Genomic DNA, 11,754 nt, shown 5'->3' with positions numbered 1-11,754 from the left:
TTTCTGCTCATAACAATCAAGAAACCACGAATCACCTCTACTGTCAGTACACGAAGCAGTCTAATACCTTCTTTCATTTCTTACTAAACAAATCTCACATCTCTCCCCTCCCTTGCAACAAAAGAAAGACCTGACTTAAGATTTAAAACTGCTGGGTACATGCCCCGAGCTGCGCATCCTCCTCTCCTCTAGAAGCTGACAACCTAGCTGTCCTCTCTATGCTCAGTGCTGGCAGCACTTCCTACGCAGAAATGACAAGAAGTAACACAGAAGACTCAGGTGTTAGCTTCACACATCTGGAGAACTGCTACTTTGCAGGACGCAGGCATGTGATGTGGTGACAATTCACCACTACTTGATGTTGGGTGCCTGCTTGCACCCTGCTGGAAGGGTCATACTTCATGCCCATTCAGGGGATACCTGTTCCCAAGATCTGGCACTTGGTGTTCATCGCTGTGAACTGAGCAGCACAGCTTGGTGGGAAACTGCAAATCCTGGGATTGCCGAACGTGCCTTGAGTTGCTGCCGTGCTAGGGTTTATCTGCAACACTGTTTTACTTGGTTTTGTTATGCTCAGGCAAATAAAAAGCACCTCCAGATTTACCACGGCTCATCTCCGTTCACTTTAAAGAACGAGGCCTCAATCTGGAGTCCATGTGCCCCAGCACCAGTCACACACACAGCCGTTCTTCCACACTTGGCAAATGATGGAAGAGAATCAATCTGGAAAGATTTTGGGGAAAAGGGGGGCAGTTCTCTTGTCATCTGTCCAGGTCTCACCACCAATTTATAAAGCATTCTGCTAGCCTTACAGACCGTGTCTGTAACAGGATGTTTGCTTACAATGTGCACTCATATTAACTCCGTGTGTGTCATATGATGAATCTGTAGGAGGCTGTACTTCCTATGATTTAACATCTCATTACTGTTCGCTGTACTGATGAGTACTTTTTCTCTGCTGATCTTCAGGCTGACAGCCAGAAGAGCTGACAGTATCTGCTCGTACAGCTAATTGTAGCTGTATCACAGGATCTAATGAGCTGTTTGTCCAGGGGTACATAGATGTAAGTGCACTTACATCAAGTGTCTACAGAATATGAAATGTAGCCAGCAACTAACTGCTAACGCCCATAGCCAGGTACCAGAACGATGTGTGTAAGCATTAAAAATGATTTCCATATGATAATGAAAAATGTATGGTAAAAAATATAAAGGATGTGGTGGATAGAGAGTTCAGGATATTTTGTGTAAAGTAAGAAAGTGGTTCCTATACAGTCAGAGCATGGATTCAATTACTTTACAAGCGACAATATAAAGCTAGCTTGAACAAGTATCTCTCTGTCAGCCTAAAGGAAGCCTACCTTGCCTAGCTGTCATGCTAGTTTCCATGTCATGAAAACTTTCTATAGATTGAACCCTATAACAAGCAGAAGTATATATTATCACTAAGTATCTCAGAACAGACCATAGAAGATAAACTGAAAGTTTTCTTCCAAGAAAGGCTTCTTTCCACCTGTTTTCTCAACGTTTTCAAATTAAATCTTCATTAGACTTCTAGACGGCATTCACCCATGCAAAAGGTGTTACTCAAACTGCTGTTAACCCAAGCCTACAGAAGGACAACTGTGGTGAACACGAAGAGAACAAAGCACAGGGATACTTACCAAATGCAATCAGCACCAGTGTGTAAGTAGTCAATGTATGGAAGGTGATTTTGGTCTCGAGACCAGCATGAGGTAGAAAAGACCATGCCAATATTTAGCCAAGGAATCGTCACTCCTAAAACAGAGATTGAAAATGAGTTTTGAGTAACTGCAATTTCTGATTAAAATACAGTTTGAGGGCACCTTGGTAGAAAAATCTTCTACCTGTCAGCTGACCCTGAAGTTTTAAGTCTTCCTATCAGAGTGAATAATTAACAAAGAGTGATTTATTTATTAAATTCAGCATTTTCTACCACCAGATGCTTACAGTGCCCTTCAACATACTTGTTTTCCAATAGCTGTAAAAAATGTTACTCTTTAAATTACTGACAAAAGCCCATAATTCAAGCTCAACAACATTAATCAGAGGAGGTTGCTTCATGTTGTCAGGTGTACGTATACATGTGAACACGTATCCTCTTTCCCAGCTGGTGGGGTCCAGGCTCAACATCTGCACAGGTGACTGGATTTTGCTTTCAACTAATGTTTTCTACTGGTAAATTTCAATGGCACAGATGCAGCTGGAACTTGTAACACTTGTGACAATTCATCTAAAAAACCGGCACGCTGCTTTGCCCAGCGCTCACCTAGTTTGCAAGTAAGAAAGTTGCATGGCTCTGTCTTTCATCACCTTGACAAAAAACAAGAACACCGATGTACTGGCAACAACAGAAAGTGATACTGCGAGCACAACTGGTTCCTCCCAGGTATATGGTCTCAACCGTTCATTAATTCTTAATCTGCACACCTGCTTTCAGCCCTACACACACCAACTGCTACATACAACTGCCTCTCTACCCGGGCAGCCACCCAACAGAAGGACTGGAAAGAGTGAGAAGGCTTTGATGACTACATGGCCACATTTAGAAGGAACTTAGGACTGCTGAAAACGTAGAAAAGAGCCTTGCTTACCAGGCACAGCACCAAGATGTCGCAGGATGGATCCTGTATTATTAGGAAGGACTGTGAGGTTCCACCCATGCCTGTTAAGGGGGCAACACAGAGGCAGATACATGTCAGTGCCACGTCCCCGCTACCAATGTCCCCATCACTGTGCTGCCTTGCTGGCCTCGTGCCCCCACCTCTGCTCGTATCAGTGGGGCAGCCAGCACAGACTCTGCGACCTTACCTTGAAAATGGTTCAGATTTCCCCACAGGAAAGCCACTCCCGTGGGTGTTGGTATCTACTTTTCCACAATGCACTGCTACATGGCAATCTTTCTGTTCCACTAACCGCCAATATTCTTGCTGTTGTGAAAGAAAACGGTGACAGATTTTCAGTTTATTGAACAAGGTATCTCCCATTACATTAAAATATAAACCCCAGAAATGACATCAGAAATGTAACTCAACATACAACACTGCTTAAAAATAAGAATATAAATAATTATAAGTAATAGTGGATTGCAAAGACAGAATTTAGATCTCCTTGTTCCTGTGCTTCATCACAAAATGAATTAAAACATCCTTCTCTTCCTCAGTTCATCAACACCTTTATTAAATATGTTTAGGAAAAAAAAAATCAAGAGAAGAAATCAGTACCGTATCTATCTAATAAATTAATTTTCTTCCACACCAGATATCCCACACTGAACTGTGAATGGCAGTGCCTTAACATCAGCTATGCTGAACTTGCATGCTCAATCTCCCCCCTATGAAACATTTGCCACCCCTTGTGTTGGTCTCACCTCTACTTCAGCTACTGTAGGCTCCTTTGTGAAGCACATGTTCATGATGTTTCTTGCTGTTCGGTAGAAGGTCGTTAAAGAAACAGACCTACCCTGTGGAAAAAGAAAATATAATGAAAAGTGAAAATAAAAAAAAAAGGTGCCTCCTTCTCCCCTGGCTTCACTCTTCTCCTTACATGCTCAATCTCAAATCACAAAGAGAAGAATGTCTTCAGAACACACATGGATCTAAACTCATTTCTTGTTAGGGAAAATATCTCAGTGATAGAGAAATCTTATCACATGACATCATATTTAATGTCAAAATAATATTGTTGAACCAATCCTTTAGAGACCAGCTGAACATTCAAAGAAAGCCATGTACACTGCTTCATCCAGCACAGCTCTGCGTTTCAAAACTACAGGAGATGGACACACAACTTGGTGCTCAACCCTCCCTGAACGTCAGATTCAGATCCAAAGGACCATGTGGCTATGCTTTTACATACACAGAAAGAGATGAAAAGGATTTAGAAAGTTCATAGAAATGTTCAGCATCAAACCAGTATTTTATGAGATCAAAGGGGGCCACAAAAAATAAAGTTTACTGAAATTACACTAATCACCTGCACACAAAAACTAGTTTTGCACCATTCAATAAAAGTGCAATTTCAAGGAACCAGGACCATTGATTGCAAGGCCGAGGAAAGTAAAATTCAGTAAAATTGCCAAATGAGTGCGCTCTTTCTTGGCACTACTGCAGGACATAGCCCGTATGAGAGCAGAACCTGATTTGGCTTTGTGTTTGAGCTCTATCTAACTCTCTGGGTACCTGCTTTGATGCACATCTCTAATAGCAGTAGCTCTGGGAGCATCCTCTGAAGGCACTGAAGGCAGGAGCACCAGAACCCGCTTGCTCCTTTCAGCCAGACATAGCAGGACACCCATACAGGGATCACCCTGTTGCCTTCTCTACTCCAGGGTGAAAGAAGGGAGCTGGGAAGCCACAACCTGTGAGAGCTGGGGGGTGCCACGCTCACGAACCCCACAGTAGCTGCCGTGGCCAAGCTGGTTTACAGGGATCACTGTAGGCAACGACCAGCATCGCTCTGCAAACACAAAGCTGAAAACATCTCCCACACCTTACCAGATCTACTTCTTCCTCTAAACCCCAATGTGTTCCCAGCTCACCCAACTGAGCAACCATGGGCTTAAACTCCACTTAAATTGGCATTTTATCTCTCGGACTACAACCTTTTAGGTTTTCCAGTAATGAAACAGATCTGCCAAACCACCTCAGCCTTCTCTCTTATTTATTTATGAACTATGCCCAAGAGTAAGCAGGGAACAACTGCACAGCAGCCTTTCACCCAGAGGCCAAGTCTATCCCTTTGCCGGGCTCCTACGGCTGTGACATCGTCACTTTCTTAATTGAACGCAATGCAATTAGCTGTGGCAGAAGCTTATGAAATGCCCACAGCCTGGGGCCCTCCAGTTCCCATAAAGTTCAGAGCTGGTTGCTTTGCGATACAATAAGCAATTTCCTTCATCTTTTAATGCCCTCGTGAATCATTTACTGAGGCAGAGCCTTGAAACGAGAACTCCCATAAAATGCAGGGCCCGCACCAACAGTTGTCAAACTTGAGCACATACTTCACAAGCTGACAAATGCTCTGCAACAGCTTTCCCTCATCCTACAACGAGAAGGAAGAATGAGGATCGGTCTTCCAAGATTAGCTGTGTCCTTCCGTTTTTCAGATATGCAGCAAGCAAGAGAAGAGGAAAAACTCAACAGTTTGGCCCTTTAAAATTTGCCCATTTTTTCCTCAATCAAGAATCTGGTATCTTTTTAGTCTCCTAGAAGTTGTAAAACAAATTTAATGACTGAGGTTTTCTATCTTTTTATTTGTTTGCTTGTTGTTTTTTTCTTAATCTAGGGGATCTCACAAAATTTTCTAATGGGTGTTCAGAAAACAGTTCAAAATGCCGTAGCAGAGCATCTCAACCAGAATGCAGAATTAAGTGCTGAGAAATAAAATAACCTTCTAACTGCCCTCAAAAAATGCTTGAGCAGTTCAGCACCTGTCCTGGGAACTTCAAGCTACTCAGCAGAGTCTCTGTTGCTGTTACAGAGACAATATATACAGTATTTTCTCTGACAATATGACAGAGAAAGGATTAAGGGACAAGCTTTCCTTTTCCTTTTTTTTGATTTTTTTCCCCATGGTCTCTGCATCAGCCTCAAGAACAAACTGGGAGCACCACCAGCAAGCCTGACTGGTGTGTGTCACCCCTGGCAATGGCGTGGAAAGGGGAGGAAAGTCAGGCAGAAAAAGCCATACTTTTAGGGAGTAAAGAAAGCAAGGGCAGCAGCCTGCAGCATGCACCTAAAAGCACAGCAGGCCTTGCAGCCTGGCAAGGAGCAACACTGAAAGTAATTTGGGAGTCCTGGCAGAAAATGAGCCAAACACAAAGGAGATTTACTCCAACCTTGACATGCGATATGGTGGTAACTGCTCCTGGAAGACTGGATGTCTCTTTCTAAAAATGCGTTCCAGCTCAAGCACATGCTGGCTGCAGAAATCACCGTGCAAAGCCCTAAATGTATGGTCTCTCTTTATGGTCTGAGGTATAGATTTTATGATCCGAATTGGACTGTGTCCATAGGATTATGATGTTCTCCTCCAGCCCTCGATCTATTGACCTGGACATTTATAGAAGGGCTTTTGTTTGATTGTTTTGTTTTTAATCAGAATGAGAAATGCGCTTTAGAAAGGAACCATAATAATCCCACCACATGCTGAAACTGTAACATGAGGACATGTTCTGATAAAAAAAAAAAAATTTAGATTTTCTCAGAAACGTGTTAATAGGAAGAGAACAGTCCCCCATCTACATGCAGACACGGAAGGACACCATCACTCAAGAGAAACAGAGAATGCAGGATTAAAAAGTTTGTTTCAGAAATTTCTGTGAAGTGCCCTCCGCTTAAATCCAAAAGCCAGGCACCACCTCAGCTTGGTCCTGCTGGGCTGCCTAGTAACGAAGGACTCCCACTGCAAGATTTCTCATTTTTATGCTTTCGGGCTTGCTCTAAGTGCCATAACCTCTTGTCAGGCACCTGTCCTTGAGGTATAACCCCTCGAGTGCTGTGGAAATCGAAGCTCCAGCTCCTCTGCTCAGAGGGACTGGGCCTCCTGAGGGAGCTGTACAGCAGGAGCCTGGTCCAGGTGGAGAGAGCACCAACCTGCAGCCTCAGCGATGCTCCTCTCTGGTAATTCCTATGCCACGGAACGGAAATATTCCTAAGGTCCTGTTACCGGGTTTTGCTGGACTCAGACAAGGCCTGATGCTTCCAGCACCATCAGTGCTTTTTGTGCAGCTACAGCAATTTGGGGGGGAGCTCTCAGACGTTTTTTTGGGGGGAGAAGGTTACCAGCCATATCTTGCTTGCCTTTTTTTTTTTTTTCTTATTTTCTAAAAGCCTGACTGGGATACTTCACTTAACAAATTACAGTCTTGCTTTTTGAGCCACTTGTTTATCTTCTAAACCTCAACTTGTGACTTACACTGGGAAAGCAGAGGCATCCCCCCTGGCTACGCGGGAGGTTGTTCATACAGCAGTCGGGGTAAGTCGTATCAGATTTTTCATTTCACATCATTAAGCACAGTATTTTAACCACCTAAATGCCACTCCACTATTCGCAAACACTGCTGTCATTAGATATGCTTCTGTCCAGTAGGCAGATGGCAAGGAGATTGCTTTTCAGAGGCGGGATTGAGGACGGAGTCCCCAAATAAAAAATTCTGGCTGACAAATCGTAATAGGCTGCAAAGAAACCCGAAGCAAGCTTATAAAGCCCAAGTCATGAGCTCACGCAGCCTCTAAATAGCTTAGCAATAAGCCACTTTGGGCTATCTGGCCTCATTTCCCAGTGATGGAAGTGAGATTGGAAAGGGAAGAACAGCGTATTCCTTTCCTGGGCACGGACACTGAACTCTGTATTTCTCTCCGAGCTTGGCTGAGCAGCTGAGCACAACTCCGAGCTGCGCTGCGAGCCGCAGTGCCAAGTCCTGCTCAAGGGCAGGAGGCTGCCAAAGAAAACACAGTGAGAGAGTCAGCATTCTTTTGTAAATGATGTACTCGATACGTGGAGGACTGGGCGTTCACGTGACTGTTAGCGCCGAGCAAAATTTGGCAGCGCGGATGAAAATATTGTTTGCATTTCAATTTGCCCTTTCTAAACGTAGTCTATTCCCAGTGATGCTAGCTTTGATGTGAAGTGCTGCTGCTACTACAAGAGGCTCGCAAGAAGGGGTGAGAGAGCAGAGCATTGCTTTTAAATGTCACTAGAAAATGAAAAATAAAAATTGCGTCTGCAAGGATAATTGGGCAGAGCTATTCAAGGAGCCTCTCACAGGGAGGCGGAGGGGGGTAGCCTGGCGCAGGAATGTCTCCTTACAACAAGGAGGCATCCCAGTTTTTCAGGCACGCCGTCAGAGCCAGGCAGATGAGGCTAAAGCCAGCAGAGCGCCCGGGTGTACAGCCCACCAGCTCCCCCCAAAACCGGGTGCAACCTGGAGCACAGCAGCGGCCGTTCTGCGCGAGGAAGCCAGCAGAGCCCGCCTCGTTACCTTGTATATACACTTGTGTAAGTCGCTAAGAACTCCCTCCTCCTCCTCCTCGTCCTCCTTCGTGGTCTCCTTTTCCTGAGCGAAGAGCCGCCGCCTGCCCGTCTTCAGTGGGACGTCGACCTCTTTTAACTTGTTGCGGAAGCCGTTTTTGTGAACCACGCCGTTGATGAGTCCGTTTTTGGGCTCAAACCGGGGCAAGGAATGGAACTTGTAGGCATTCTCCGAATGTCCCTCCAAAGGTCCTTTCCTCTTCTCCAAGATCTCCTTTTCCAGCAAGACCTCCTTCTCCAGTTTCTTGTGCTCCTCGGGGGAGAGGGAGTCGTAGGAGAGCAAGTACTGGCAGTAGGCTTCCTGCAGCTTGGCCAGCCTGTCCTGTGCAGTTTTGGGGATGCGCAGCATGTCTGCCAGTTTGTTCCATTTCTTGAGGTCAGTCACTTGCTGCATCCCCCCCATCTCGTTGATCAGCTGGACGAAGCAGGCCAGGTCGAGCTCGCAGCCTCCTGGGGTCCACGTGCGCCAGGCAGCAGAGGGGGGGGAAAGGGAAACACAGGAACTGGTTAGCAAACCTGCGGGTGGCACACGGCAAGCGCTCCTGCTAGCTGGGAACACGCGGGACGTGCCACTTGTGGGTACCTGGGCACCACAGCAGGACCGTCCCCACCCTGCACGCCTCCCAGGACAGGCACCCGCTGCTGTTCTGCTGACTTAGTTTGCTCAGAGAATTATCGTACCTATTTGCAGTGGCACTCCCTATGGCTAAATTTGCTCTTCTTCTCGAGTTTCACGCCCATCTCTTCTCAGAGCATCCCCAGCTATCTCCTGGCACGTATCCTACTGTATCACCCCGCAGTAGGGGAGACAAGAGCTGTCCAACTCTTAAAAAGCCCCACACTCCCACCCTCCCCTCGTCTGCCACCAGCCCCACATCTGCTTTATACAGGCAAGAAGAAAAACAAGTGTCAAGAAAGGTGCTGGCAATCAAACAGACAAGTATTAATCCTTTCTGGAGGTGAAATACCCATTATCTCATGTCCAAACAACACTTTGAATATATTAAGTATTTAAAAGGAGCACAGTAACATCATTAATTTCACTGCAGGTAGAAAAAAATAATAATTTAAAGATGGGGGAAGAGGGAGAGGAGGTGCCTTAAAAGAAAGCTGGCAACTGCTACCACGTAAAAAGTTCCAGATGCATTCTCCCACTTTGAGGCCATCCATATTTTATATTCCATTATGGGTTTGTATGTTTTAAGATGACTAGCACATTTCACACTCCAGTCAAAAAATAAAAACCGAAGATTGTACAAACTTCAGCATAAAAAGCAGCCAAAAGGATGACGAACAATAAAGGAAGCATCATAAATACTCTCAAAGCACAGAAATAAATCATCAGCAGAAAGAGTTAAGAAACTGGCCAGAGACCACCTACAATTCAACAGGGCACTGCTAAAAGAAAAAGAAGAATTAATACAAAACTGGTGTCAACATCGCTGCCACATCGTCTCTCCTTCTCTTGCTTTTTCTGTGATGAAAGTAGAAAATCATTATGCCACAGCGGTTAGCACTTAGAAAGAAATGCTATTATCAACCAGGAAAGTGCAAGAAGCAGCATTATGGTAAATATTTGCTGTTGGATGCACAGCTACAGGATCTGGTAAGGCGCAGCTTTATTGTCTTGTTGCTTGTGCAAGCAGTATCACCTCCTTACAACTACACCGTGCTGTACCTCAGACACTTCATTGCTGATCCCAGTTTTCAGTCTCCTTCATTTTCCCTCCCATATGCTCTTCTTCCCTCTGTTTTCCCCTCTCCCCACTGCCAATCCACCATTTCCAGGTGATGCTGACAGCAGAGCGAGAGGCTGCCTGCTAATGGTGTCAGCATAGCCCTGGTCAAAGGTGTGGAAAGGGGGGAAAGGCTTTTGGTTGCAGCCAAAATCACAAGAAAGGCTTTGAGAAGTATACCACAAGGCTGTAGGCAGGGCTACAGCATAGCAGGTTTACCTTTTTTTTTCTTTTTTCTTTTTTTTTTTTTCTCTTTTTCCTAATAGGCTAAATGTTTAAGTCTTTGAGCAAAGAAAAGGTCAACACCATTGGAAAAAAAAAATTGAAAGGTTTTCCTTCTTTCCTCCTTAATCTTCCCCATACAATAATACTCAAGCTGGCCTCTATTACAGAAAGCGCTTTTTTGGTCTAGTGTTACAAATGCACAGTTCACAAATAAACTGGAAGTGTAATTTCAGATGGCTTTTTATCCAATCGATGCAGCCCCCTTGCATAAAGTTGGGTAACACGCTCCTAACTTTGAAAGAAGCATGGCTCCGGTTTGGTATTATGCATGTTCTGCTGCGCAACAAATTGCGCACACCCAGTTTCAAGCCCTCGTTTCAACACAATATTTATGACTTATTTAAGAAATGCAATATTCTCCGGTATAATGGAATGATAGCTCATAATCACTCTGCAATATAAGACCGTAAGTATCACATCATTCAATCAGAGTCCCATATATCTGGCAGATGCTCCATAGGGCCAGCCACAGCTATGGTTTACAAAATGGTCTCAATTATAATTCCATTTCACACAGTCATAACTTTTGGAAGCATTTATATCTCATGCTGATGTTTTCCAGGACTGGACTAAGCATGTTGCTTAAACTTTCCTTGAAAGACTAAAGAAAAAAAAAAAAAAAGAAAAGTTTTAACTCTATTTCTAAAGTGCCGATAGCTAAATGGCTTAAATATGAGACCTGGCACATGTGCAGAAACGGCGTTGTCTATTTTTTTTTTTAATTGTCTTAATTTCAGTACGTTAGAAATATGTTTAAATTGCCCATTGAGCAAGCTCATTAAAAAAAAAAAAATCTTAAATCTTCAGGTATGCGTTTAATACCAGACCTTGGCACTACACAAGTTATTGGCAACACTCCCACTGACTTCAATGGAAATGTGATTCGGCCCTGAAAGAGGGGATCTGTATGTATGTCTGCTTAAATAAGTGTGCATTTATCATCACAGATCATTTTACATCTTTCCTGCTGGAGCCAACAGATTTCTAATCTCTGTACAGTGATGATCTCCAGCCTCTTTTCTCCATTTTGTTTTTAGTTTTAAACACCAGATAGGTAGGAAATTAACTGCAGAAAGGATACATGGGATGCAAATTTTGTAAGAGCCCACTGTTTGCTCCAGTTATATAGCACCCAGCAGAATAGAAGCCTTGCCTATTAATTAGGCTCTTAGGTGCTTAAATAATACAAATAATTAACAGTAATGCCATCTTAATGCCAAGTTAAGGTATTTCATTAAAAAGTTAACATTGTTCCAGGAGCGTTAATCGAGCTGTCTTGCACATTCTCTCCTCTCTCTTGCCAATGTAAATTTAATTCATTATTCTTCTCTATTAGCATACAACCATTGCATACATTAGGCATACAAAATGTTCACTTATTGCTGCTTGAGTGATTTTAATTTTCAGATTTCCTTGAATGTTTGTGCATGGTTGTTGCAACAGAGCACTAACCCTCACCCCTTCTCCTCAAATTCTGTCATTCTCTGTCGAGCCCTTCACCGTAAACTTTGCAATCTCTTTGTGTGCTTTTATGCATTTTTCACCCACTTACCATATGTGACATAAAACAAACTTTATAAAACGGGGAGAAAAAGCATTGTGAACAGTTTAAGCAAAAAAGTGTGTCCTTTAATCCAACTAGCATTGATAGCTGCCTCTGATGGGATAATGCCTCAGA

The 11,754-nt window shown here is 43.8% G+C and overlaps 1 protein-coding gene across 1 annotated transcript in view; it reads right to left on the bottom strand.

Moving 5' to 3' along the window:
* Positions 1 to 11,754, bottom strand: part of JARID2 (jumonji and AT-rich interaction domain containing 2) — a 201,111-nt gene that overhangs the window by 11,360 nt on the left and 177,997 nt on the right. The window contains exons 8-12 of the mRNA XM_084281620.1: positions 8,006 to 8,505; positions 3,392 to 3,484; positions 2,833 to 2,951; positions 2,616 to 2,686; positions 1,665 to 1,779 (exon numbers count right to left, since the gene is read on the bottom strand). Of these exons, the coding sequence (XP_084137746.1) occupies positions 1,665 to 1,779; positions 2,616 to 2,686; positions 2,833 to 2,951; positions 3,392 to 3,484; positions 8,006 to 8,505 (898 nt within the window). The remainder of the gene's footprint in view (positions 1 to 1,664; positions 1,780 to 2,615; positions 2,687 to 2,832; positions 2,952 to 3,391; positions 3,485 to 8,005; positions 8,506 to 11,754) is intronic.

This window comes from Netta rufina (genome assembly GCF_964035555.1).
Source record: "Netta rufina genome assembly, chromosome: 2".
Classification (NCBI taxonomy): domain Eukaryota; kingdom Metazoa; phylum Chordata; class Aves; order Anseriformes; family Anatidae; genus Netta; species Netta rufina.
Note: the sequence above shows the minus strand (reverse complement) of the source record. Positions and strands in the feature narration are given on the sequence as shown.